The following is a 27,737-nucleotide window of genomic DNA, read 5'->3' on the forward strand; positions in this document are numbered from 1 at the left end:
AAACACCTTACATCCTGCAACAATAACTTTAATATTATTCAACAACAACATCTGCCTATCCCAGGTCCTTGGGAAGGACTCAATAGGTGGATAAAAATGCCAAATCTAGTCTAAACATCTGGCTGACTGTGCAACCAACCATAATAATAATATTTATATGCCACTTGACTCCCATCAACTCTGAATTGGCCACTCAGAGTCCTTTGGTGTTGGGTGGCATACAAGTTTAATAATAATAAATATAAATAATAAAGCTCATCTTCTAGGTTCACCCAGCTCAATGAACCCTGAGCTTAACTAAACTTAGCATATTGTGCATTGATGCCTTACTGTATCATCCAGCCATTGCTGGGGCATTATATCAGAATGACTATAGGTTTTAGATCATGACAACAGTGGCTGAATGATGCTATCATTCACTAGTGTGGCAATGGCCACCTAAAAGCTGCTTGCATGACAAAACTATTTTTTTAACAAAACGGTAAAAAGAATATGCAAAACAGAATCCATATAAATACACAAAGGTGTTTGGTGCTTTTATATTACATAGCTAAAATGCAAAAGGATTACTATTAGCCTTAGTTATTCTGCTTGCTTCATGTATCTTAGATAACAGATATGCCTCTGAAAAGCCAGATGGCTCTGACATTTTATCTATCACCCCATATACATAGTTCCAATCCCATAAGTTCTAATTTTGAAGTAGACTATATAAAGCCCAGTTAAAACATGTGGATAATATACATTTGTGGTTAAGCAAAAAGGGTGAGATAGGAAAAGTGTGAATTGATTAATTGAAATCAGTGTTTCTTATTTACTATGCTAAATGGCACAGCTGCAACTGTGGTCATTGCATAATGCAGTGATTCCCAACTCCCAGAATTCCCCAGCCAGTATAGCTACTGCTGAGAATTCTGGGAGTTACCTAGGTTGAGAAATGCCAACACTAATGGCATTGAATGACATCCTAATGTGGCCTTGTTTTGACATTGTAACATTTGCATAATGGATTTTGTATGTTTGTTTGATAGACAGCTAGGCATTATTCGCAGTGTTTCTAAACCCTCTCCTGGTGGTCAAAGTTACAATCAACCCAAGCTGCGTGAGTATTCCACTTGTTTCACAAAGCAAATGTTACTATTATTTGCAGGTTGTAGCAGTGAGATAGTATCATATGATTTTTTTGGGTGTTGCAGGGCAGCTGTTTGACTACTTAATAATTATTGACTTTGAGTCTACCTGCTGGAAGGAAGTCCGAAAATATCAAGAAATAAGTAAGTCATGTCTTAATCATTTTAACAGTTGCTTCCACATGAATTGGAAAAAGACAAAGAGAAAGCTTGAACATAGTTCACGCAAACAGAGAGAGCTTGTTAGAGTTTACTGTATAATTGGAGAAGGCTGCAGTTTAGCAGTAGCTGTTAGCAAGAGGTGCTGTGTGGAGATTGCCGATTCAATCTCCAAAAAATGCTTTGGAATGCACAGATGTGCAAATGTAGCATTCATCTGAAGTATCTTCAAGCTGCTGTAAAATCTTTGGGAGGGTAGGGTACTGTTTAAAACTTGATGAAACGTTCAGCTCAGTTTTGAATTGGTACAAGCACGATAACTTGCATTTTTATTCCTCTTCCTTAAAAAGAATTCAATGTGCCTTACATGGTTCTTTCCACCTTCACTGTCTCAATGATACCTCTGTGATGTAAGCTAAGATTAAATGGAGAGTGTATTATTAGTCCGAGGTGAATCAGTGAACTTCACGGCTTACTAGGGATTTACATATTGTTAGAACTAGTATGATTTTCTTTCTTTTTTTCTTTTTTTGGCATAGTTGAATTTCCAGCAGTTCTCTTGAACACCTCAAATGGAGAAATTGAGACAGAATTTCACATGTACGTCCAGCCCCAGGAGCATCCAACTCTCTCTGAATTTTGTATTGAGCTGACTGGAATAAAACAGGTAGAATTTCAATAGATTGTGCTCAAAGTTATTAGTTTCATTTGGTTTTGAAGCATTATTTGTTCTACTTAATTAACTTCTGATGAACGTTCTTCCAAAGAGAATTTGCTTACTAGCTACTAACGTTTTTTTAATCATCACAGTATGACTTTTCTTTGATTCTCCAAGGCCATAGAAAGCACTGAAAAAGTTTTCATTTTTATTCATTTTAAATTGATGGTTTTAATTCCTTTTCTATTTTTAGCTGCTTGTTTTTATTCATTAAGGTGAGTCTAATACATATTGGTTGTGTACCAGTGGGCAGCCTTGGAGATCACAGTAAAAATTTATAAATATTGGTTGTTTTCACCATTTTGTGCATTTATTTTTTTATTTTTTGGTTCTTATATGATGCCAGGAGAACTTGACTTTATGGGCCAATCAGAAATATCAATATCAGTGTCAATAAAACCAAATCTAAAACTAGGCTCTGAATGTTATCAACAAGATCTTTTTCTTTTTCTTTTTTAATTAAGAATCAAGTTGACGAAGGAGTTCCTCTGCATATATGCCTATCCCAATTTTCTAAATGGATTCAAAAGATCCAGAAGGAGAAAAACATTGTTTTTGGTTCCACCTGTGCTGCTCCCAAAGAAAAATTATGTGCCTTTGTTACATGGTCAGGTAATTCATAATGGTTATCAATATTATCTGTGATAAAGTTTGCTTGTTCTTCATTTCTGGGCCTGCGGAAGATTTGTAGTTTCCTTGGTAATAAAGTGGAAATGGTTATTCTATGATGCTTTTTAACTCCACCTACAGCTCTGGAATTTCCTATTTAAATACTAACCAGGTGTGTCCTCTGCTTAGCTTTTTGGGATGAGCCAACATTGGCAATTTTTTTTACTCTGTCAAATGGTGCCCCTAAAAATCCTGCTGCTGCTTTCTGTGTCCCCCCTGGATCTTTTACCCTCTTTGCTGCCTATTTTCATGGCTCTCTTACCATGATAGAGACGAGAAGCGTGCCTGAAGGAATCAGAAATCCTTTTGCCCTGTAGGCATTGCATGATCTGTCAATAGAACTATAGGTATTCTCAATAAAAAGTAGAATGAATAATTTTGACTCCTGTCATAAGTACTGTTGGTTTAGGAGTTGTGAATTCCAGAATTGTACCCTACAGATTGGCAGGTTTTATTTAGATTTCCACTGCCCTGTATACTTGGACAGATTATCATGGGCGCTTCACAACTGAACTGCACAAGACATGGCTAAATGGGTAGCTTATTTTGCTTATGGTCTTCATGTTTTTATTGCAATAAATCATGACTGTTACACAAAGAAGATTTCACACTGAGGAGGAAAAACCATGGAGGGGATTATATGGAAACTGGAAAGGTTTATGAATATTTGTTCTTATGCAGACTGGGACCTGGGAATTTGTTTGCACTATGAATGTAAAAGAAAACAGCTACGGAAGCCTGATACTTTAAATTCTTGGATTGACCTACGGGCAACTTACAAGGTAAGAGTATTTACCTCCTGTATTAATTGTGAAAAGAAAATATACATACTTTGCAAACAGGATTATGGATTTCTTCACTGCAATCCACACAGCTGCTCAGAATTTCTAATCCTAGAGGGACAAAGTTGATAGGAAAAATGGTATATTCCTTTGCTGCTCACTATATGGTTTCATCTCTTTTTTCTGACTTCTCTTCCCCCTTCAAGGTTGGCTTGTTGATTGGTGTTCATAATACTCAAAGATCATGGTTTATACTGCCTTCGATCATTTGATCCTGGATCATTTATTGCAATGTTTGCCACCTTCTTAAGCAGAGAGAGTCTTCCAAGACCTCTTGCAAATTTACTTGCTTGCAGGTATAATAAAGCAAGGTAAATAAAATTACAATTAAAAAAAATCAAACTTCAATAAGAGGTTTTCTGCAAAGTCAGCGGGCTTTAGGTACAAATAATCTAATTGCAGCAGACTTGGCCTCTTTGCCTTAGTCTGTGGCGGTTTTGGCTTTGCCACTCAGCCACTGGTCAACTGCTCATGATGGAGGATCACGACTGATTTTGATTTTTGGCAAAGTCTCTGTTATATCATGATACAAAACCAGCCTATTGGTACAAATGTGTATTTCTTCAGAGATGATAGAGTTCTTTACCTTCCTAAGGAAAAGTGCCCATGTGAAAACTTGAGTTGCGTGCATTGCCTAAAGCATTGTTTCTCATGCTGGCTGGGGAATTCTGGGAGTTGTAGTCCAGACATCTTAAAGTTGCCAAGGCTGAGAAACACTGGCCTATAGAACCCTCAGCAACTTATATTTAACTGAGCAGAACAGCAAATCTAATGAGGTTTTTTCCATCTATTGTTCCTCAGAACTTTTATTCTAGGAAGCCACAAGGTTTAAATGGCGCTTTGAAAGATGTGGGTATTGCTTTTGAAGGACGGGAGCACTCTGGTGAGTGAGGTATTGGTATGTATAGATAGACAGATAGATAATTTGTTATATGACAAAGGCGTATGAGGGACCTCTGAAAAACAGGGAGGGGGGTCTTGTATTTATGCCCGAAGGGACTTGCAAGTATGGAAGCGAATTAAAATTAATTGGGATTGATTGCGAATTAATTGGGTTTCATGTATAACGTTGCCAGCAGTATAATCCATTCTGCCTGTCTTTCTATATGAGATCTCTTAACTAAAAGTAATCAAGAACCGAACCTAAGATCATCTTCCTGCCTGAGTTCCTGCTCTATAATTGAGTTTTCATTCTCTGTAGAAATTAAATAGGGGGTGAAGAAGGAACTGCTTTGGAAACTGCTATAGGTATTATTAGCCTAACTCAGAAGGCCAGCGTGAGCCGTAAGAACAAATAATCTTATTAGTCCTTTCACGCTTAATCTGCCCACAATGATACCTCCTGTTTTCCCAAGGGCTGGATGATTCTCGGAATACAGCTCGCCTTGCTTGGAAGATGGTTCGTGATGGGTGTGTAATGAAAATCACTAAATCGTTAGATAAGGTTAGTCACACGTGTGTCGTCTTGGCACAAATTACTGATGAACACTGACCCAATAAGATTTTGTGGACAGAACTTTGACTTGGGATCTTGTTTGAAACAACGCAGGCCATTTTGGGCTTGACATCCTTTGTTTATGGACTCTTTAGGTGCCTCCTGTAAAGACTTCCATTGCCAGATTTTGGGGTGAGAAACCTACCAATGGTTGCCCTTTGGGAACCAACCGTCTTGTCAAAGCATCGCGTTTGGACGGAAGTGAAAACGAAGTTGCTACGGAAATCGAAAAGAAAGAGGAAGGTCCACGGCAAGAGATGGTTCACTTAGGCTTGCATGAGGACGCACCTCTTAGGTCTAGAAAGAGGAAAAAGACTGACGAACGTGGCAGCAATGAACAGAACCTAACCTCGTCCCTAGGAAGACTCCACTGGCCGCTTGGCTGTTTTCAGCATCCCTGCGCTAAACCTTTAGGCCTTCAGAGTTGGGGTGACAAGGGGCAACTAATTTCAAACCCTTCAATGCATAATCAAGGGCTAGTTTTGGTCCCCACAACTCTTTCCACCATCAATATTTCTGAGACTGACATCAGTTCCACTCCGGATTGTCTGTCTTTGTTGGCGGACTGGGAGGACGTAGCAATAATACCAGAAAGGGAAGATGACCCAAATTCAGAATCCTCCCCAGCACAGGATAATCCCCCACGTAAGAGCTCGTTAGTGACCAAAGACAGAGAGGACAGGACCAAATCGAATGGGATGAATTGGGGAGCTGAAAAGGGGGTAGACGCTTCTCTGAGTATGGAGCTCTCAAAATCCGTCATATATAAGAGTCCTAATACAACTATTTATAATGCAGGCGGAGCTCCGAGCAAATTTTCGGATACTTCTACATTTAAGCTCCCTGTTGTAATGACAGATGCTTCTTCAAATAGGAATCCTCTTGCGTGCTCAGCTGAAGCCATCAAAAGGAAGCCCTCCAGCCCCAAATCTTTTCCTCCAACCAAAAAACCACCTTTCAGAATACACGAGGACGGAAGCCCAAGGTCGAGCAGCTTCCTGCCGCCCAAGGCGAATCCGGGCAGCGTCTCACCTGCTCTCTTGAACTCTTCCAGCAATTTCAACCAGTCTTTAAGGGCAGCAGAAACTGGGAGAATGATCCCTCCGTTGTGCCAATGTGGTCGAAGAGCTAGAAAGCTAAACGTGTCAAACGGTGGCCCTAATCAGGGTAAAGCATTTTACAGCTGCCCAGTTAGGAAACGTGAAGGGACTAGAAAGGGCTGCAACTATTTTCGATGGGAACATTCACTTTTAAAGGAGAAAATTGCTGTTCCTACTTCGGCTTCAGGGGCTATTGGCCTGAAGCCTTTGAGAACACAGAGCACCTCTCTAGGAAATGTTAAGCTGAAGAGCCTGGGTCTCCGGCCCTCCATGCGAACCTAGGCCAATACTTTTTCTGCCCTATACTGGGGAAATGGCTTATTGTACCTTCACAAGTTGACTCAGCTTTGTTTTCTACTAAGTGTAATCACGTGGAGCTGCAGTGCAGAAGCATCACAGATGTTGGGGGTGCATTTAGCATCTGGCCTAATCCGAACGCAGTACCACAAATTGTCTTTTAAGTGTGTACTTTCTCTATGTTCTAGGCTCAGAAGTTTGATTTTTTTTTTAAATTATGTTCTACTTATTAAATCAGTGAGCCTGGCTGCTGAGCAATTGGTTTTTAAAGAACTGACATGTAAAACGTGTATCGTGATTTTAAATTTTCTTTCAAAAATGTTCTTGATTCTGAGAAGTGAAATAAAATGAACTCCCCCCCTCAAAAGAAACCAAAGTGAAGTTTGTCCGTTTTAAGACAGCACCTCCCACAAAAGAAAACTGATGTCTTTGGGATTGTATTTTTGCTTTTTAACTGTCCCAAATTGCCACAGCATAGCAGCCATGAGATTCCAGAAAATGATGCAGCTGCTTTAATGAGTCACAGGCAGGTGCGGCTTTCACATTCCGGGATATTGTGAAGCGCCTCTTCCAAACTGTATCTGAAGCATTGCACAGTAAGGAGGTCATAGAGATTCGGTGAACAGACTGACACGTACATCTTCCTTCTGGAATTCAGAAGGAGCTGGCACTGATTATGGTGTGAACACTGCCTGGGCTATAAAATATACAATGGAGATTATGCTTTCAGCATCCAAAGATAAGGGAGTGGTATGTTCTCATTGATGAAATTTTTTAATCTGGGATTTGGTAATTAGTTGACGGCTAATTAGATCCATGCTTTTTCCTGTTGACGGCTTGACTTTTACAGCTTGCTAGGTAACTATGAAAAAGATACGTGCAACAGTATCGATAGCTAAGCTTGAAAGACAGCCATGTTGAACCTATGAACCCCAAAGGGGCTATATCTGCATGTGGAGATCCTCAAGTATGGTCATAGGTCAAGAGCTGATTTATTTGATAAATGATGAAAGGCACAATCCCACCTCTTTCAACACATAGACAATGTTTAATATTTCCTAACTTTTACCCAAGCTACGGGTCAAAAAAAGAAACAACCTTAACCTTTATTCCCACGATTCTGGAATCAATCGTTCCAGAAAGCCCATTGCTGGAAGAGGTTTGCAGTCAAGTTTCACCTGTTTAATCATTGGGTTCCTTGGAAAGACGCTGGGCTATGAGCTGCAACTGGATGTGCATATGTGTGCATTTTGGGATGGAGAAGGCTTCCTAACCCAGGTTGGCCCTGGCCCCAAAAATAAGCATGTAATACTGTATTTTGTAAGAAGTACAATGCTGTTCTTTTTAAAGGCTCATTGATCATTTAGGAAGATGGGGACAGCAGGGTAACTCACAGATGGCTTAAACCAAATTAGCGTACTTAAAATGGCTTAATTGGTTTCTGGAAGAAGGGGACTGGAGCTGGGAGGCTATATCTTTATATCTTCTACTGTAACAAATTGCAGTTCTAAATTTTCAGTAACTAGCTTTGGAAACCTGCACTATCGTTGGTTAATTGAGCTGGTCAAGATATCTCTCTGCTGCCAAATCAAGTTTTCTCCTTTGGGGATTAGAAAGAATGCACTGGTTTATGCATTGTTTACATATCTGGCTTGGTTCATGCAGCTCCCTGTAGGTTTGTGATGGTGTTAACTTTTGGACTGTGAAAGATACCGTTTTGGGTCTTTCTCCAGGGTACACTGTGTTCTTTCTGAATGAAAATCGACATCTGGAATCAGAGTTGCATTTTTCTTTGCTTAACCTGGCCGGCTGCGTTAGGTTTTATATGAGGGGACCAGGAAGGAGAGTTCAACTGCTGATAAGGAAGCACTGAAGGGATAGTTTGACAAACAGCCAACAGAGGGACTGCATCTGTGAACGTTGCAGGACTCAAATTTCTAAATTTGGAGAGTAACATCACACGCTTTTATTCCTGGAATGATCACTCATGAAGTAAGCAGGCAAAGAATTCTACGCTTGTCCCCATTCTTTCTTGCGTAATTCGTTTCTTCTGATTTTCCCACTGATTGTCTTTGGCAAGTGTGGAACAAACTCCATCTATTGGGCAAGAACAGAAATGAGGGCTGGCAAAAGAGGAAGGACATGTTGACACATAAGGCTGGAATGAATTCAGAGGTTGCAAAAGTGTGCAGGTTGAAACAAGAACAAATACATATGACACAGCTTTTCTCCTGGGTATAACTGGCATTCTGCTTGCATCTGTTAAAATAACCACCATATTCCTAATCTGTACATTACTCAGTACCTTAAAACGTAATTTATACTAACCAAAGCTAAGAAACAGCTTGAAAACACGGCTAGCATTAGGCCATGTTCTAGTTTCCAAGCTATAGCCAAGCCCTGTTCTCAGGCCATTTAGAAGCTTTAATATTGTTTTTGCATTCAACTTTTCATAAACAGGGCAAAAGAACGAACATTTCAGTTCAACTATCAAATCAAACTCTTGTCAGCCTGCCATAATTATAATTTAGCATGACTTTAAACTGAGCCATTGTTACCTGCCAAAGAAGCTTCAACAACAGCAGTGGTGTGGTTTCTGAACTGTGCTGATTGCTTTTGGCCCTTCTCAACTATCCAGGTTTCTTCTATGCCTGCTCTGGAGATTTCAGAGGGACTGAAAAATTCCCTAAAGACCCTAGAATATTTTTTTAATTAATAACCAATGCAGGGAAGTGTTGTGGAATCTCTGTAATTGGTTGAAATATGGTTTATATAGTGTTATCCACATATGCTTCTCGAAGAGATTTGACAGGACCCTTCCCCAGGAACCTAACAGCTTAAGAACAGACACAATAGAGGTAGGAGAGAGAAAGAGAGAGAGTAAATAAAATAATTTTATTGTAAGCAAATGTACCTTCGGCTTTGTAAGACTAGGATATAAGGATGATGTTACCAAGGTCTCATGGGAAATGTGGCTTTTGAAAAATGTAAAAAAAAAAAAATTGAAGAAATCCAGGCAAGAATCCAAGATAGGAAGGTAAAGGAGATGCCACATGGCCAAATCACAGCTTACCTTTCTAGGATACTTGTATGGGGCAGTGACCATCTTGACATGGTCCTGTAGCTCCTTAATCAATGCTTCCGGGTCATGGGAAATGTATTCAGGTGCCAAAACTACAAAGGCTTTCACAACCTTGAATGTAAGAAATTTGATCAAGAGGATGAAATTTTGAAACACTTGGGCAGATTATAAAATGGGGAATTTCTAATGGTACTGCAGTAGCTGAAAATGCCAAATTAAGTGTCTTGGGCATTGTAGCATGTACCTTCCAACACTAAAAGCTTGATTTAAAAAAAACACATTTTGGAGAATGTTTCTTTTTTAATAGATTTTTGACCTGCAGAATTCTAAAAAGAGCACGTGCTTGCTGAAGCAATCTACTTTCTGTCTAGATCTTCAGAGATTAAGAGAATTCTGAAAGGGGCAGTTTCTGTGCTTTGTTAAGGCATTCAGGTTATATGTCAGCAAATCTTAAGAAGTAACACTGAAAAAATTCCAGTTGCTGAGATCGAAAGATCGGAACCAGATAGGTGACAATACACCCAAGCTGTGATCACACAATACATTAAGCTATTGTCTGCTTAACCATGATTTATTAAATAAACTTGAAATAGTGTATTCACACAAGATAGTAACCTATAAACTACAGTTGGCAAAAAACTGGATTCATGTAACATGCTGAGTAACAAAAAACCCCACTCATACAAACTGCTTTCCAGCTTAGTGTGTTGCATGAATCCAGGCACTCATGTGCACAGTTCAAGGTGCAAAGCACCGCTGCATTAGTGTCACACCAGTGGCTTGTTTCAAGGTGAACTTTGCTGCTCCAATAGAAGAGAATATTTGCAGCTCAGGGTCAAACTGTGGAGTCCTTAGTGCTCTCTGAGCTTGGTTGTTTGCTTGGGCAATGAAATGTTTGCAAACAAACAACCAAGCTCAGACAGCGCCGAGCACTTCACAGAACTCTGATGTGGCTGAAGAATAATTTTGCCCAAGATGGAGCTTCTGAGCACAAAGGAGAGCTGGTGATCAGGAATCAGCCACACCTTAGTGGCTCGATAGCTGAGCTTCACCTGTTGGAAAGATTCTGCAAACTTTTAGACTTGTGTTGAGTTCAACTTTCTTTACCTCTCCTCGGTTAGGGTCTGGACTGCTAACTACCGCTGCTTCAATGACCGCGTCATGTTCTATCAAAGCACTCTCCACTTCAAATGGCCCAATGCGATATCTTTGAAACAAAAGGAAAAGCTTAATTTACTTGGCCTGTGAAGAACACTTACAAGGAAAGCGTTGTACCGTTGGGGCGTGTGTGAATTAACGTTACCCGGAGGAATTGATGACATCATCTCCTCTCCCTACGAACCAGATGTAACCATCGTCATCTTGAATTCCTCGGTCCCCAGTGACGTAGAAGTTCCCACAAATGGTTGAAGCTGTCCTTTCTAGATCATCCTGGATATGTGAGCGGGTATTAGAAATGACTTGAATCTGCCAACACTAGACAGTGTGGTGCAGGTCCAGATAACTAAATGTTTCTAAGGAGACCGCAGACTTTAATTATGAGTTTCAGTGGTTAATAAATACCCATATTATGCATCTACCATATCTAAGAGTAAGCAGTTCCAAAATTCATGGTTGGGTAAATATTTTATGAATTGTCTGAAGTCGCTGTCCAGCACTAATGTCAATTTGTTCTGGCTTTTTTATTATAAAGAAGATTAGACTGCTGCAAGAAATACTGAGGAAGTCAGTGGATTCACTTTTGTTGAACTGGAAAACATCCAAAGTGCAAGAAGGGAGCTTCTGAATAGTTAGGCAGGGCTGTCTTCCAAAACAAGTAATCCAAGGAAGACAAAATGAGGTAGTCAGAACAGCCTTGTGTTAAGAGTTTTGTCTGGCTGCCACAGGGACCATTGATAAAATGCATAGAGTATGCTCTAGAGCAGGGTTTCTCAACCTTGGCAACTTTAGGAAGGGTGGACTTCAACTCCCAGAATTCCCCAGCCAGCATGGGGAATTGCTGGCTGGGGAATTCTGGGAGTCCACCCATCTTAAAGTTGTCAAGGTTGAGAAACACTTTTTTTTGAGAAGGTGGTGGAAATTTATCTTCTAAGTTCCTGCTTGTATTTATGCTAGCCATGGTGGGACATCTATTCCACAACGGTAGGGTTGGATTAAGCATTCGTCTGCTGTTGGTTTAATATTCCCACTGTTCTGGAAACAAGTCACACTCAAATGACTTAATCGTTTCCTTTTTCTGATATTTATTTATTTGATTTCTATAGCCGCCCATCTCAACAAGTAACTCCCATGATCGATCAATACTTACTGTGTATTGAGTGAAAAGGCAAAATGGTCTGGTTGGTTTGATTCGGAGAGCGATATCTCCTTCTTTCCCAGGAGGTAAAATGTTACCGTTTTCATCTATTATCTAAAATACGAATAGGAAAATGAACTTTATTAAAGAATTACATGGAAAGGGTGAGCCTGGGGAAGTGGAACAAACTATCTGAAGATTTAAGCACATGGTTGGTCTGCAAAAACCCCAACAGTCAATTTCTGGTATCTTTAGATAAAACCAAGACCCATTCTTAAGATCCTGGAAAGTCAATAAATCTTGATTAAGTGAATGAATGGCCTGATTCCATATAAGTGCTTATGATTCATATGAATTCTTTTGTAATCTAATAAGAGGTTAAAAAGGTAAAGGTTTCCCTTGACGTAAAGTCCAGTCGAATCCGACTCTAGGGGGCGGTGCTCATCTCCGTTTCTAAGCCTTGGAGCCGGCGTTGTCATAGACACTTCCGGGTCATGTGGCCAGCATGACGACACGGAACGCCGTTACCTTCCCGCCAAAGCGGTACCTATTGATCTACTCACGTTTGCATGTTTTCGAACTGCTAGGTGAGCAGGAGCTGGGACTAGCAATGGGAGCTCACCCCGCCGCGCAGTTTCGAACCGCCGACCTTCCGATCGGCAGCTCAGCGGTTTAACCCGCAGCGCCACCGCGTCCCTAAGAGGTTACTGATCTACAATTTGTTAATACTTGGATTTGAGCTGAAACAATCTGCTCCTTAAATTTATTTCCCTTTCTTTGATCTTTTGCTTTCCTCATATAATAATTCAGCCCAAGACTTTAACTTAGAGCCTGCATCTGATGCGGGTTTGTAATCCTGTTTAAAGGAGTATCAATCTGGATCTTCTGCTCTCCTGGACATAAATGAGGCAGCATGCAAAATTCTGGAGAACAAATAAGATCTCAATGGTAAATTGCAGGGTTAGATGTTATGCCTTAGAAAAGGACCTCCCTTGTATGAAACTCCATATCTATTGTTACATATCTTGATTTGCAGCTACGCCTTTATGTGTATACTAGACAACCCGTGACCCGTTGGGTCATCGTTTCAGAGATATTTCCTTAACAGATTCCTCAATGCCTTCAACAATGGCAGAGCTTCTAATGTACTGGAAAAGTTCTTAAAAATTCGGGGAGAGATGTATCTGCCTTGAAAGTAGCCAATGTTGAACTGTATAGCCCAGTCAAAGATCAGGAGTTGACCACAGGAAATGTTTTATGACATTTTGTATTGTGTCATAGAATGTTTTACAAAATTTGCCAAATTTCTATTCCATGGGAGTCATGGATCCCAGATTTTGGACACATTCTGTAAGTGAGCCCATTTGGGGTACCTTGGTTCAAAAATTGTTGCCCTACAGTACACTGTTTTGCCCAGTTAACAGTTACAAAGTATCAAACAGACACTAGAGTTTTAGTAGTATATAGATAGGTCCAGAGAGAAGCAAGTGTATGAACAACAGGGACAGGGGGAAGATAAAACTGGACTCAGTCTTTACTAATTCCCCACCCCCACCCCGGCTGCCTTTCCCTGGCATTGTTAATAGATAACAGTACCTGAGTATCATAGACCGGTGATGGTTTCCCCATAGAACCTGGTTTGATTTTCATATCCTTGAAAGTTCCACAAACCAGCACCTAATTCCAATGATGGAAAGTAAAGCACGGCTGAGAAGCAAATTCTGCAGAAATCTTTCAGGTGGGATGGGGGAATATGTGTTCACTATCTGGTATATCTATTAATGAGGCAGTAGGAAGAACCTCAAAAAACCCCAGTTGCATACGGGGAACACAATTTGTTCAACAATTCATGGGTCAACCCTTTCCACCTATTACCATCAGAGATGTTAGATTTGCAAAGGGATGTTATGTCGTCTTCTTTTTTGTGCGTTAAGGCATGAAAGATGGTGATGATTTTAACCAACCTCCCACCTTTCCATCCAAAGAACATTCAAAGCTCTTAAGTCTTTATGAACAGACTGTCTTCTATTGATAAAACTGCTCAGCTTACAGTTTCCGTCTGCCCGTAGCCTTCATAGATGTCCAGCCCAGTTTCTGTTTTCCATTGGTCCATCACTTCAGGATTGATGGGTTCCCCAGCACTTACGCAGTGTTTGAGGCTCTGGAATTTATAACTTGGGATAAATGAAGGAAAGCAGAGAAGGAAAGACACCGTTTTTAAAATGTTAGCTATCATGTTTAAACAGTTGACTTGCTGAGTTGGCTGTCTGGTTTTTGCAAAGGTAGGCATGAATCAGGTTGAAAAAGCAAACATGGTTTTGTAGCTGCTGTAATTTAGGATGTCACATGGACCTGAAATATGAGGAAACATCATCCCCCCTCTCCCAAAATCTGGGATTTAAAATGAAAATACACATACAGTATTTTAAAAGAAGCATTTGGCTAGTAGAAAGTTCGCTATGCTTAGAAAGTTTCTGCTTCTAGCATACTGGCCATTGGCTTCTCTTGATCAGAGAAGACTACAGGTAGTCCTCACTTAACAACCACAATTGGGAATTTTGGTTGCTAAGCAAAGCAGTCATTAAGTGAATCTGACCTGATTTTATGACCTGTTGTGCAGCGGTTGTTAAGCAAATGACCATGGCCATTAAGTGAACCATGTGGTTGTTAAGTGAATCACGTGGTTCCCCACTGATTTTGTTTGCCAGAAGCTGGCCGGGAAGGTCAAAAATGGTGATCCTGTGACCATGGGATGCTGCGACAGTCATAAATGTGAACCAGTTATCACATGTTGCATTCAGCCAAACTCAAACCAACCACAGTATGGCTTAATGTGATGTGTGAACCCAGCTGAGGCTTCCTGGAGCTTGTTCCCAATCATCTAATCATGGTTGAAAAGAACCAATATTGAAACACCTCAACTTTAGAGTTTGTAATTACCGCTTTACCTCCTTAAGTTGTGTTGGACCAGCATCCGATAAGCGGTCGGCGCAGAACAGAAAGTTGTTATAGGAAACTTGGACAACATCTAAATAATTAGAAAAGATAGAGATATTTCATGGAATGCCATATTCTTGGAAGTGTGGGCAGCCTCAACCCTCCTTGCTTTCAAGAACCAAATTAAAACATGAGCTTTTGGCTTGTAGCTGCGTTGGGGTGACCACCACATCTGAGTGTGCTTATTATTTAATTTTTCTAAAAAAAATGTATTCTGTTTTGAACTATTGTACACTGCCCAGAGCAGATTGGAGTGGCTACAAATATTGTTTAATTAACACTGTGGGTTAGATTACTGCAATATCACCAGCATATGCACGCATATTTATTTATTTGTGATCACAGCATTCAGCAAGACAAGAAGGAAAGGCATGGGATGCAGATACATCAAACTGTTTGCTGACTGACAGTTTTATGCAACTTTAATAGAACCATCAATTTTCATTGCACTTTTAAAACACATACATATTGATTGTAGGTTACATTTCTCAATAACAAACTGGACATAAAAGCCTTGAAAAATATAACCAAACGGCCCGGGCATGCCAAAAATGTCTTAACTATGTTGACGTGACCACAGTCCGATCTCTTCAAAGCCACCAGCATGCCGTAATAGATAACCGAAAATTATTGGACATAAAGATGTTACAAAGGCTGCAGTCCGAAATGATGCAACTCAGACACTAGGTTCAAGGTAGAATGAAGGCTTAATTCACAACAGAATCCTGTGGCATAAAGATTTCTAAAGGGGCACTGGCTTCCTCAAGTATCCAAAATGGTTTTGTGCTAACAGGTTTAAAAATATGATATTCTAGCAGCCATGTAGTTTGCACAGACTTATTAACTTGGCGCTCTTTGAAACTATTTGCCACGTGGCTGGTCGCACAACCGGCTCAACACAAACCTAGCAGAATTGCTGAGAATTGGACACGATTTAATGGATAGCATCGTCATCATCATCAAACCTAGCAGAAGGTGCAACCAGCCCATGGCAAACCACACCAGACGTGGTTAAGGAAGCTAATCAACTATGGTTAGAAATGAGTTTACAACCTACTGCTTTGATTGTGTACCTGGTACATGAATCTCTGATACATAAATATTAATTTACTTGACACTTACTTCAAGGACTAGTTTAGGATCAAAGCGTGGCACACTGTGCACAAATACGCCTGCTCCTTGGCTCCATGGGGCAAAAACACTGCTCCATGCTGATTTGGCCCAGCCGGTGTCTGATGTATTCCAAATCATGTCTGAAGGAGTCAAATCAAGCCAATACCTAAACAGGAAGGTATATTAAAATATTGCCTGTGGAGGGGAAAGCATTTACTGTTATTTGTTGAGATGTGTAAAACTCCAAGGCTCTTGCGAGTAAAATCTAAAATATCTGGTTTGGGGTATCTAATTGGAATACGAAGCCTAATTATAAAAGAAGCTGATGAACCTTATTCAACTCTGCTTTCCTTTCAGATCACAATTCAGAAGCAAATGATACATTTTTCAGAAGCAAGGAGATACCGGCTTCTTACAAGCCACAATTTGCTAATTCCTAAGCCTCAATATCAGGGCAGCTTGGAATTAATCTACAAATCACAGGTGAGAGTCATTGCATTTTGCAGTTTTGGATTTATAGATAATTGATAAACCACGGTTGGGATCATTGGAAAATACAAACACTCAATTTTTCAAGACTGGGGCAAACATTTCTATGAGAACCTGTTGAGTACATGGGTTGTTTTAAGCCATGGTTTGTTTGTAGAAGCTAGAAGGGCTGAGTTCACATAACACAGCATGCCAAAACCACATGAATCACATCATGGCTTTGGACAATTTGACAAACAGACCTACATCAGTTGGGGGAAACATACAGCAACCCACAAACTCTTCCCTACCTTCCGTTGAAGCCAAGTCCAATTCCATGACTAGCGTGGGAATGTTCAGTCATTTTTGGAGCTCCTGTTGTACCACTGGTGAAATATATAGCCATTGGATCACTGCTTTTTGTGGCCACACAAGTGTGCTCAGGGGACGCGAGCCTGTAGAACATTGTACGTGAGCCCACCATAAATTCAAACAGTAACTCTTCTTGGTGCTAATAACTGTCATGGGGATGCAAATGCAGAAAATGGATTCTCTACCCACCCTGCATTTCCAATCCTTTATTGTTTCCCTAGTTCACTCAGCCAAGCTCTGTCTTTCTGTTTTTCAATCAGATCCCTAAAATAGTAGAACCTGAGATTGTTCAGTGAAGCAGAATCATGGGAGTCTCTGAACATCTTCCTAGTTTGATGGTTATTAAACACAGTATATCTAAAATAGATGGCGGGTATTAAATAGAGTGGGTGGTGTTAAATTATGAAACTTGTTCCTGCAAGGAACCTTATCAGTCCCCAACGTTAAAAGGTGGCGAGACTCCACAAGGATCCACCCCATCCTGTCTCAGAAGTGTCTATAGGATGCTTTGGGAATTGTATATTTTGCTGTATTGCCCTTTGACTCATCATGTCTAAGAGTCAATAGAGAATGCCATTGCATAATCATTACTTAAGTATAATATGTCACAACCAGCTGTGCTAGCTGGGGATGATGTGAACTGAGTCCCACCCCTATCCCCTGAAGGTATCTGATGTTTCTCAGGCCCAGCTTGCCCTTATTGGCTGTTAGATCCTCCTGGACAGGATAGAACAGCTCTAAAAAAACCTTCTAGACTAATGCCAGGTTTGAACTCAGGATGTGAACTCCCACCTCTCTCTGGCCATTGCTTATGGCTCAGCCTGACATTTAGCCATTCTGCTAGTATTCACTGGACCCTTATTTCCAGCACCCCAAGCAGCAAATTTCTGGCTTCCCTTGGGAGTAAGCAGTGGGTGGTCTTGATTCCTCTTTCTGCAACCCTCAGAGCCTACTCTGCCCATGATTGCTAGTTTAGTTTAATTTAGTTTAGCTTAGGTCAATTATATTTAAAGGCTGCCTGACTTCAGAATGACTCCGGGCAGCTTATACTTAAAACTGGAAAAACAGTAAAAAGTGTCTGCGCATCAACCAGCCAACCATGGCTCCACAACCACCCTACTCCAAGGCTTGGATGAACAGCCAAGTTTTTAAGAACTTCTGGAACATCATCAGGGTGGGAGTTACACAGATCTCTGAGGGACAGGATTGCTAGAAACTAACAGCACCAATTTTTAGCTTTTTTGAGATGGGAAAAGGGAAACGCACATCCGACATAATCTATGCCCTAAAACAAGTATAGTGCAATTTAAAAAATCCCTGAAACTTAATTCTAAATCCAGTCCTGTCCACGTATGCAATATTGCTCCCCCACATTGCTGCTGACCCCAAACGATACGCATGGTGTTTGACTAAGCAAGAAGTTACTCCTCCCTGCATTGCAGAACCATTCTCTTACTCCCGTTTCCCAACCTGACTTACTTACTCCAACAAACTGCTGAAGTTTAGCCAGCCTTCCCTGGGTTCTTTGGATACAATTAACTTGAGCTCCAGGAACGGGCATTTGGAAGCCACCGTGTCCACCACAGGGGCCAGGGCAGGGTCAGTGATGACACATTTGGCTTTGGAGGCCTCCAAGCGGTGGTGAAGGTCCTTTGCTGTCAGCTGTGTTGTTCCAGGAATCAGCACGGTTCCTAGCAGAGAGAACATATTAGGGAACCTAACACTGTGAGCCTCTCATCGTGTCAGGCATTCAGACACTGGGCACTTCCAGGAAAATCACTGCCTCCCCTCCCCCCCCCAACTTTTGAATGTGAAAGGGCTGGGGATGCAAAATGTCTCAGAGGAGCATTGTGATACAAGGAGAAGAACAGCAGAGAAGAGCTGAGGGAGACCTGGTCAGCAACTAAGAGATATAGGGAGACCCTCCCTCCCTTGTTCTTTGAATACATATATCTTTCCTTCCTTCCTTCCTTCCTTCCTTCCTTCCTTCCTTCCTTCCTTCCTTCCTTCCTTCCTTCCTTCCTTCCTTCCTTCCTTCCTTCCTTCCTATATAGCTAGATTCCTCCCTCCCTCCCTTGTTCTTTGAATACATATATCCTTCCTTCCTTCCTTCCTTCCTTCCTTCCTTCCTTCCTTCCTTCCTTCCTTCCTATATAGCTAGATTCCTCCCTCCCTCCCTTGTTCTTTGAATACATATATCTTCCTTCCTTCCTCCCTCCCTCCTAGACTACCGTATTTCATAATATTTTTGTTAGGATGAGAGTGAGAGAGGAATCTTAACGTCTAAGAAATAAGGAGATGAAAATCTTGTAAATCGTATTTGCTTTCTAAAAGCAAATGTGGAACATTAGTGGAATTTGCAACACTACTATTATGATGATTACTTAGTGTTTCCTGTACTGACATCTCTGTGAGATGAATATTACGGTCCACTACGCCCCATAGAGACAGAACTCCCTCCAGAATTGGGCATAAGACAATAGGATCTAGGAAACATTGGCCATGAAAAGATGTTTATACAGTATAGTCTTATTATACAACCTATCCATTCATGGGTCTATCCGAATGATCAAACTATCTCACCCATTTTAAATGTATTCACATACATTTATATTATGCAAGTGTGTGTGTGTGTGTGTGTGAATCATTGTATATGTACACTATACACTATGGGGGGAGCTATACATGCACAGTGTATGGGCTAGACCCCCCAAGTCCAGACAGGAAATTCCACAGAAGGTCATGGAGAATGACAGGGCTAAGATCCTGTGGGATTTCCATATCCAGACGGACAGGCAGGTCCTGGCCAATCAGCCAGACATCGTGGTAACAGGCAAGGACCAGAAGACAGCGGTGGTGATAGACGTAGTGATGCCAAGTGACAGCAACATCAGGAATAAGGAAGATGAGAAGCTGGAGAAGTCCCAGGGCCTGAAGGAGGAACTGGAGACGATGTGGAAAGGGAAGGCCAAAGTGGTCCCTGTGGTGGTGGGAGCCCTCGGGGCTGTGACTCCCAAGCCAGGAGAGTGGCTGCAACAGACCCCAGGAGCGACATCAGAGGTCTCTGTCCAGAAGAGTGCAAGGCTAGGAACAGCTGAGATTCTGCGCAGAATCCTCAAACTCCCAGGCCTCTGGTAGAGGACCCCAGGTTGAGGAAGACACACACCACCCATAGCAGTGAGAAGGGTTTTTTTTTTAATGTATAAGCTGATGCCAACCATAACCGGAGCATGGGAAGGGACAGGTTCTGGTTGCATGTCCAGAAGACCCCACCCCTTCATTCTGCCAAAACTCAGGCTGCTGGATGGACGTCGTTACTTCTAACCTGTTCGGATACAAGCCAGGTTCAAGAGCCACCATTCGGGAATCCGCGGGAGAATCACCACCACTCGGTCTCCTTTCCGCAGGCCACCCTGCTCGGACAGAACCATGGCTGCCTTTTTGGACTCCAGGGCCAGCTCCACAAAGCTCCACTTCACTTGGACTCCTTGCTCACTGACCCACCAAAGGGCAGGGTTGGGAGGCCGCCTTCCTTCCTGGGGGGAATAAGTCTGCTGTGAGTGGATCTGCTCAAATCCGGAGAGCCGCTGCAGCAGCAGCAGCATTCTGCACAGGTCTAATGCTGGGTGGCAGATACGTGCACAAACCTGGACGCTGACTTTGGGGCAGAAAGAGTTGAGTCCAAAGAACAGCTAGCGCTGGCTGGATCAGGCCAAACACTTAACCCCGTATGCCAACTGCCAGAAGCAAAGTCCCAGAGATAAGATATATTCAGTATTGGTGGCCACATTTATGGGGTACTATGCTGGTGTTGTGTTGTCACAGGATAACATTTCTATCTCCAAGGCTTTTAATATGTTCTCCTTGCAGTCCTCTTTTACTGCTTGTGAAAAGTACAATTCTTTTGAGTCAAACGGGTTAAACGGGTTTTGTTATATACTGTCAACTTATTGTTGTTAGTTTTGGCTGCCAAGCTAGCCGCTAAATCTTTTCTTTTTGTAGAACAAACAGTTCTATCGGATTTGTAATGGCGAATATACACACGGAATTCTGGAATTCAGAGCTCTGCTTATGAGATTACTTGTTTCCTGCAACTTGCAAAGCCAAGGCTGGTTTCAGCCGTAGCTTCTTAAACAAGTGCAATGTGCTAAGCCACTGTTGATGAGCACATCTGTGCTAGCCATGACCAAACAGACCAAGTTAAGGCTTTGGTTGGTTATACTGTATATTTGTGCCTTCAAGTCAGTGTTGACTCCTGGCGAATGCCTGGACAAGTTTCTGCTGTTTCCTTGGCATGATTTCAGAAGCCGTTTGCCCTTGCCTGCTTCCTAGGGCTGAGAGAGGGGGACTGGCCCAAGGTCACCCAGCTGGCTTCCGTGCCTAAGGGAGGACTAGAACTCAGGTCTCCACATTTCGAGCAGGGAGGCCCGTTGTCTGCAGACACATTGGGGCCTTGGGAATCATGCTGAGATCCCCAAGTTTAGCGCCATGTACAAATCCCACCGTGGTATGGAGGGGAACAGGGTTTGCAAAGTGGGGAAGCAGACTGGAGGGGGGTGGATTGCAAGCCAGGAGGGAGCAGTGAAACGCCAGCTCTGTGCCCCTTGTTGACATGGAATATTCACCCAGGTTTATTAAAGCTGATCAAACGCGTAAAAGTTGGAAGAAAATAATACCTCTTCTGAGTCGGCCCAGCTGTCTACCACATCTCTGGCAAAATTGAAGTATTCTGGCACCTCTGGCTTGTATTGTTCACAAATGGAATTGTAGTCTGTAAAATTCTGAGCCACCAGTGCTGTTTTGCCTTTGCTGAAGCATCTGGAAGAAACCAGGCAGAGAGAGTGCAGAATCCTAGTGGCCGGGACCCTCCATGTTATTGTCAAGGGGACACAAGCCATGAGGTTTTCTTCCAGAGGTTCTTCACTTCAGTCTGTTTTCTGTGAGCCACTTCCTATCTGAAATGTAGAACAGAAATATTCTGATGGTTCATAGCGTTTCTAGGGCAGAGGAAGACTTCCTTCCATTTACGTTTATGTTTCTGCTTTTAATTAATCTTCTTATTTTGTACCCCACCCTGACTCTCAGAGAGAGGAGCAAGGCTGCCTGGCTTCCTCACACTGAGAACTTCAACGTGCTTTAAAAACACGCAAAACTCAGTGCCTGCAATGATGATTGCAAGAAAAAGAAGGAAGAAGGAGAGAAGGAAACTGCATGCCTGCAAACATGGCCATTAGCTTGCTCCAGTAGTATGGAGGGTACAGGACTACACTGTCCATGCTTCACGGTAATTACGTGGAAACAGAGAACCTCCTGTTGTCAACAGCCCTCGCTCCCATCAGCCTCAGGTGGCAAATTCGGGGATTACAGGATTTGTAGTCCAACATCCACAGAACTAATGTTTCTTTTTGCACCCCATGCCTCAATTAATTTGTCAGTCTCAGCCCCGACTTTTGTGCTGTGCAATCCAGACTCATTTGCAACAAAGAACAACTTCTATTAAAGCTCTAATTTAAGTACCTGCGAGCAGTGAGCTTGTAGCTATGCATACTCTTATGGATTACCCTCTTACGAAAGATAGGCTGCAATCCAGATCTGTAAGAGGGCTGCCTGAACCTCATGCTCCTCTTCCTTCCCTCGTTACTCCCAATATGAGAAGAGATGGTGTGGGAATTGGCTGATGAAAGTCCTGGCAGTTGTACCTGGACGTAACCAATCCAGGCGCAGTTCTCTTGGCATTGTAAGGCAGGAGACGAAACAGCAACCGGACGTTGTGCCAAGTTGGATGCAACAATGCTGGTTGAGGAATGTGCTATTTGGCAGGGAACTCTAACCCTTTGTGAGCCACGATGGTGACTGGCGAACTTGTCTAAGGGTGATCCGGCCAGTGTTCTACAATAAATTGACGTGATTATAGAAGCCCCTTGGAGGATCTTGCTGTGAGTCGGTGGGACAGCTTATTCCACCAATGTGCAATTCCTAATGTTCTTTGACATCCCAACCTAGTCAAGATGCTCTTTGAATGGGGTAACAATTTCCCTACCCCAAAATCCAGAAGTAAGTCAATGCAGTGTATGATTTGATTCACATCCGCTACTGCCAGGGCATCCTATACAAGAAGAAAGGGACATTCCGTGTCTAACATTTGCAAGCTTTTGGAAAATTCCTGGTCTAATAATGTGTCTATTTCAGCTCCAAGCCCAAAGGAATCTGAACAGAATTAGGAACCATTCCAGTTCTTTTTGGAGCAGGCAGGGAAAGTCTCCAGAAAACCATTCCAGAAAGCAAAATTAAATATTCGATTGTTTATAATTTCTGAGTATCATTAACTGGAAATGGACTTGCTACTGACAGCCTCAGAAGTTCAGAGTGCACTGAGGCTTATGATACTTAATTGAGAAAGTTGTTTTTAATTTAAAAAGTAAGATTTGCTGAAAGGGGCCAAGCAAAAAGGCAGAATGTTCAATTGCCATCTGGGAAACCAGCTTCTTAACAGCTGTGTAATCTGCAGCCAACAAAAGGTCTTTCTACCTCTCTGACCCATGTTTTTAAAGAGCGTGGTATAGTTAGTATATCTGGAAAGACAGAGGAGCTGAGTTCAAATCTCTATCCAGCCAGATGTTCATCAAGTGACCTTTACTTGCTCAGCATTCCTCAGCTTGATCTACCCCACAGAGTTGTGAGCATAAAAGAGACCACAATGCGTACAAAAAGTGGAATAATAATAATTCTGAAAATGAACTAAGAGCTGGATTTATTGTTCTGTTGCTTCCTTGGAAATTACTCATGTACTTGTCATTCCAATTCTGAATTTTTTTTTAAAAAAGGATGCCCTCTTCTGGATTATTGGAAAATAAGCTGCCTTTAGCCCCCACCTCTTTATTGGAGCTGTAAGAAGCCAATCCCACCCGAATAAAGAGAAACTCAGCTGAACACTTACGTGAGCCAAGGCAAAATTCGCTGGAACCCTCCAACGCAGTCACGATGCAAATGCCCTCTCTTAGGCCTCTCGCAACCGTTCCGAGAGGGATGTGATTTTTCAGAACGATAAGGGGAAAGGGCATAGTACGTCACACCCACGCAGGCATTTTTTGCTGCAAGGGAAAAACTGGGTCGAGCATCTCTGAGCTGCAGAAGCAATTTTCAACCTTCCACTGGCCCTGAAATTGCAGTGACCACCTGTCCTTTATTATAAAGGCCAGTCCTTTATTCCAGAAAACTGTCCTTTAGATTTCTTTCTTTGGGTCATTTAACTTTTACTGTACAAATGGTACCACTTATTGCCCAGGCTGATTGCAGAAACCCTTTTGAATCCTTGCTTCTTCATCTAAGAGGGAGGGAGGATGATAAGATTGTAATTATCTGTTGAAGAGAAGGATGGAAGTCACATTTCATAATTTTTAGTTCCTTTTCTTGCACGTTCTTCTTTCCTTTCTTTTAGAATAGCATAGCATAGCGTAGCATAGCATAGCATAGCATAGCATAGCATAGCTTTAATGGCCAAGTATGATTAGACATAGAGCTTGCCGATCGGAAGGTCGGCGGTTCGAATCCGCGTGATGGGGTGAGCTCCCGTGGCTAGTCCCAGCTCCTGCCAACCTAGCAGTTCGAAAACATGCCAATGTGAGTAGATCAATAGGTACTGCTTTGGCGGGCAGGTAACGGCGTTCTGTGACTGTCATGCTGGCCACATGACCACGGAAGTGTCTACGGACAAACGCCGGCTCTTCGGCTTTGAAACGGAGATGAGCACCGCCCCCTAGAGTCGGACACGACTGGACTTAATGTCAAGGGAAACCTTTACCTTTATCTATGATTAGACATACAAGGAATTTGACTTCGGTGCAGAAGCTCTCAATATATTTACATACCATCAAAAAATAAACTATAATAAAGTAGTAATGTTATTTACTAAAACTGTACAATCAAGAAAGAAAAAAAATTGAAGGAAATAATACTACAGCTATTAACTAACACACACTCATATTTAAAGGGAGAATTAAGGGACAGCATACCGCATCTGTTGTCTAACGTATGTTCACAATTAACAGAGCATTACCGGTCATTTTCTTTCTTTTCTCTCTCTTTCTTTAAATTTGACTTTTACTGTATGTAAAATTCTTGATAAATATAAATTTTTAAAAACTTACTTCTTCTAACCTCATCGCTTCTTATGCTTTTTAGATATTTTTATTCAAATATGCGTTTTGGTAATTTTTTTCTTTGTTTGGCTCTTGAATGTTCCTTTGTAAAGCAAAGTTATCAACATAAACAATTATTTTTTTTATCCCAATGAACCTCTTTCAGATTTGCCCCTTTTTCAGGCTGATCCTTTATTTTTTCCAAGAAAATGCGGTCCCCGTAGGCATCAGTCGACTACAGAGGGGAAAACCATCTGGAAAAAGATGAAGCTGGGTGGAGGGAGGATCCATGAGGACAGACCTGGCTGGTTAAGACCCTCAGCAGAAGCTTCCCCCACCCCCACCCCCACTCCGCCCCCATTCTCCCCATCTCTGCAACATTTCCTTCCAGGGCTTTTTATTTTGAAAAGGGTTTTGACTGTTTTATCTTTTTTCTTTTTACTGTTTCATGGTCAGCCACCCAGAGTTGTAGGGAGGTCCATTAATTGTAGAAATAAATTTTAAAAAACCCATACAAATAAAGATACCTGCTGGGAAAGCATTTCTGCATTGGCCTTGGGGGGGGGGGGAGGTTCTGTGGATAAGAAGTCCCAGACAATAACTTTTTAGAAACATACAAATAGATTTATATGTTGGCTTTCTTTCTTTCTTTCTTTTTTTACTTACTTACTTACTTACTTACTTACTTACTTACTTACTTACTTACTTACTTACTTACTTAAAAGGGACGCGGTGGCGCTGCGGGTTAAACCGCTGAGCTGCCGATCGGAAGGTCGGCGGTTCGAAACCGCGCGGCGGGGTGAGCGCCCGTTGCTCGTCCCAACTGCACACCAAGCAGTTCGAAAACATGCAAATGTGAGTAGATCAATAGGTACCGCTTCGGCGGGAAGGTAACGGCGTTCCGTGAGTCATGCTGGCCACATGACCCGGAAGTGTCTATGACAACGCCGGCTCCAAGGCTTTGAAACGGAGATGAGCACCGCCCCCTAGAGTCGGACACGACTGGACTTTACGTCAAGGGAAACCTTTACCTTTACTACTTACTTACTTAAGAATATATATTCTTTCCCACCCACTACTTGAACAATGGGACTCTGGGCATCTTACAAGAAAAAAAAATTGAGATAAAACTAGCAATCAATAGTTATTATTGATAATGATAGCAATCAATAATAATAATAATTTAAACTAATACATAATCAAAAGAAGGCAACCTGACTCACATTCATACACTCTCCTATTGGGAACGTATTCATCCCTGCGGGAGTAGCCAAGTTTTTATGGCCGTTAGGGTTGGGGCCAACCGTATATTGGGGGGCATGATCATTCCAGGCATTGCTACAGAGAAGGGGTGCCTCAGGTGGCACTGACTCATGGAAGGGATCCAAACATGCCCACCTTATTAGAACAAGTGGGATTGGCAGATGTCCTTGGGGAGAGGCAGTCCTGCAAGTAGCCCAGTCTTGTGCCATGTAGGGTTTATAGGTGATAGCCAGCACCAGGGTGTCTCCAGGAAAGGGGTCAAAAAAGTAACAGCTATAACCATGAAATCTTTTGATTGCAGGATCATGGTCTCCACCTTTCTGATCCCCTAACCAGCACCTTGAATTGTACCCAGAAGCTGATAGGGAGTCCATACAGCTCACGAGTAGTGGTGTTGCATGGGCATCCTGAATGAATGAGACAGTGTAGGAGAACACTTAGTATTGATTGACTGACAATTGATATGCCATCAAGTTGGTGTCTTCTCTTCGTGACCATGCAGATAGATTTTCTCCATGACAATCTGTCCCCAACCTGGTCCTTCAGGTCTTCCAATGGTAAACTCATCCCCACTGTAACCGAGTCCCTCCACTTTGCTGCAGGTCATCCTCTTCTTTCCTTCCACCTTTCCCAGCATTACAGCCTTTTCCAGAGAGTTGGGCCTTCCCATAATGTGTCCAAAGTAAGATGAACCTCAAAATCTGTGCCTCGAGTGAGAACTCTGGGTTCATTTGTTCGATGTTCCATCGGTTGGTTTTCTTGGCTGTCCATGGTATTCTCAGGAGTCTTCTCCGACACGTGATAGTATACCATTGCAAAAAAATCAGAAGGAATCCAGGATCCCCTTTTCCAACTTCTTATGAAAAGGCAGAAGTTTCATGAACTGCAGCTGACTTCATCTGATGCAGGGATGACACGGTTTAAAGTGATGGTCACTTGAGCCCCTCCCTGCATCGGATGAAGTGACCTGCAGCCTTTTCATAACATCACTTAGGGTTAGGGAGCTCTCAGCTATATTTATTTATTTTATTTATTATTCAAATTTATATCACTGTGGACAGTTGTACCAAGCTACTACATTGTACTCCCAGGGGCACTGATGATGTTACCTATCCTGGCAATGAAACATCTGCAGGAAAATAACCAAGCACAGAGAATGCCGAGAGCCCAACGGTAACATTCATGCAGAAATAATATCATCCGCCCAATGCATGTCAATGTATGTACAAATGCAAAGTTACACGAACACTTTATATGTATATATATAAACGCATACCCAGATGTGTATACACACATGCAAACTTACAAATAAATAAATAAATGTAGATAAGTCTAAACACATAGTGACACACATTTTCCTATAAGTAGAAATTCTGTGTCCACGTGTCTATACCCGAGTGCCCATGTCAGTTTGGTAAGTTTGTCCTTGTTTAGTTTTATTGCACGTGTGTCCTTTTGCGTTTATTTTCGGCATACGAGTGCCTTTGTATGCTGGGCGTGCATCTGTGTTGGTTTCTGTGCAATGCATTTCTGTCTGTCCCACGTCAGATCTGGGCTTCTGAAATCCGGACGGCCGCTAGCTGGAGGCACAGAAACGA

General features: G+C 42.0%; 2 protein-coding genes and 1 long non-coding RNA gene across 7 annotated transcripts in view; 2 read left to right on the forward strand and 1 right to left on the reverse strand.

Annotated features, from left to right (window-relative positions):
- Positions 1 to 27,737, forward strand: part of LOC134505436 (uncharacterized) — a 289,243-nt gene that overhangs the window by 61,154 nt on the left and 200,352 nt on the right. The window lies entirely within an intron of this gene.
- Positions 985 to 6,489, forward strand: ERI2 (ERI1 exoribonuclease family member 2). Its single transcript, XM_063314757.1, has 8 exons — positions 985 to 1,102; positions 1,197 to 1,274; positions 1,829 to 1,956; positions 2,472 to 2,619; positions 3,358 to 3,458; positions 4,320 to 4,401; positions 4,874 to 4,962; positions 5,109 to 6,489. Exons 1-8 carry the CDS (start codon positions 1,006 to 1,008, stop codon positions 6,393 to 6,395), a joined length of 2,010 nt encoding a protein of 669 aa, XP_063170827.1. The 5' UTR covers positions 985 to 1,005; the 3' UTR covers positions 6,396 to 6,489.
- LOC134505367 (acyl-coenzyme A synthetase ACSM3, mitochondrial-like) lies at positions 8,353 to 23,726 on the reverse strand. 5 transcript variants are annotated; one of them, XM_063315044.1, is made up of 14 exons: positions 23,672 to 23,726; positions 21,415 to 21,689; positions 20,064 to 20,274; positions 18,222 to 18,429; positions 16,678 to 16,821; positions 15,908 to 16,064; positions 14,737 to 14,816; positions 13,839 to 13,962; positions 13,385 to 13,465; positions 11,801 to 11,902; positions 10,796 to 10,923; positions 10,600 to 10,699; positions 9,484 to 9,603; positions 8,353 to 8,507 (listed from the first exon to the last, which is right to left on the reverse strand). In XM_063315044.1, the coding sequence occupies exons 2-14, from the start codon at positions 21,634 to 21,636 to the stop codon at positions 8,421 to 8,423; spliced, it is 1,764 nt and encodes a 587-aa protein (XP_063171114.1). In that variant the 5' UTR covers positions 21,637 to 21,689; positions 23,672 to 23,726; the 3' UTR covers positions 8,353 to 8,420. The 5 variants fall into 5 exon arrangements, with proteins under 5 accessions (XP_063171114.1, XP_063171113.1, XP_063171115.1 ...); XM_063315043.1 differs by lacking the exon at positions 23,672 to 23,726 and adding an exon at positions 22,256 to 22,394 and having other exon boundaries at positions 21,415 to 21,693; XM_063315045.1 differs by lacking the exons at positions 13,385 to 13,465; positions 23,672 to 23,726 and adding an exon at positions 22,256 to 22,395 and having other exon boundaries at positions 21,415 to 21,693.

This window comes from Candoia aspera, chromosome 14 (genome assembly GCF_035149785.1).
Source record: "Candoia aspera isolate rCanAsp1 chromosome 14, rCanAsp1.hap2, whole genome shotgun sequence".
Lineage (NCBI taxonomy): Eukaryota > Metazoa > Chordata > Lepidosauria > Squamata > Boidae > Candoia > Candoia aspera.

Coding starts and splice junctions, on each gene's coding strand:
- LOC134505367 (XM_063315044.1), bottom strand. CDS start 21,636: ATGGCTTGTGTCCCCTTGACAATAACATGGAGGGTCCCGGCCACTAGG. Junction 16,822..18,221: donor AACTTCAGCAGTTTGTTGGA/GTAAGTAAGTCA, acceptor AATGTTCTACAG/GCTCGCGTCCCCTGAGCACA. Junction 16,065..16,677: donor GGACTTGGCTTCAACGGAAG/GTAGGGAAGAGT, acceptor CTTCCTGTTTAG/GTATTGGCTTGATTTGACTC.
- ERI2 (XM_063314757.1), top strand. CDS start 1,006: ATGGATTTTGTATGTTTGTTTGATAGACAGCTAGGCATTATTCGCAGT. Junction 1,957..2,471: donor AGCTGACTGGAATAAAACAG/GTAGAATTTCAA, acceptor TTTTTAATTAAG/AATCAAGTTGACGAAGGAGT. Junction 2,620..3,357: donor TGCCTTTGTTACATGGTCAG/GTAATTCATAAT, acceptor GTTCTTATGCAG/ACTGGGACCTGGGAATTTGT.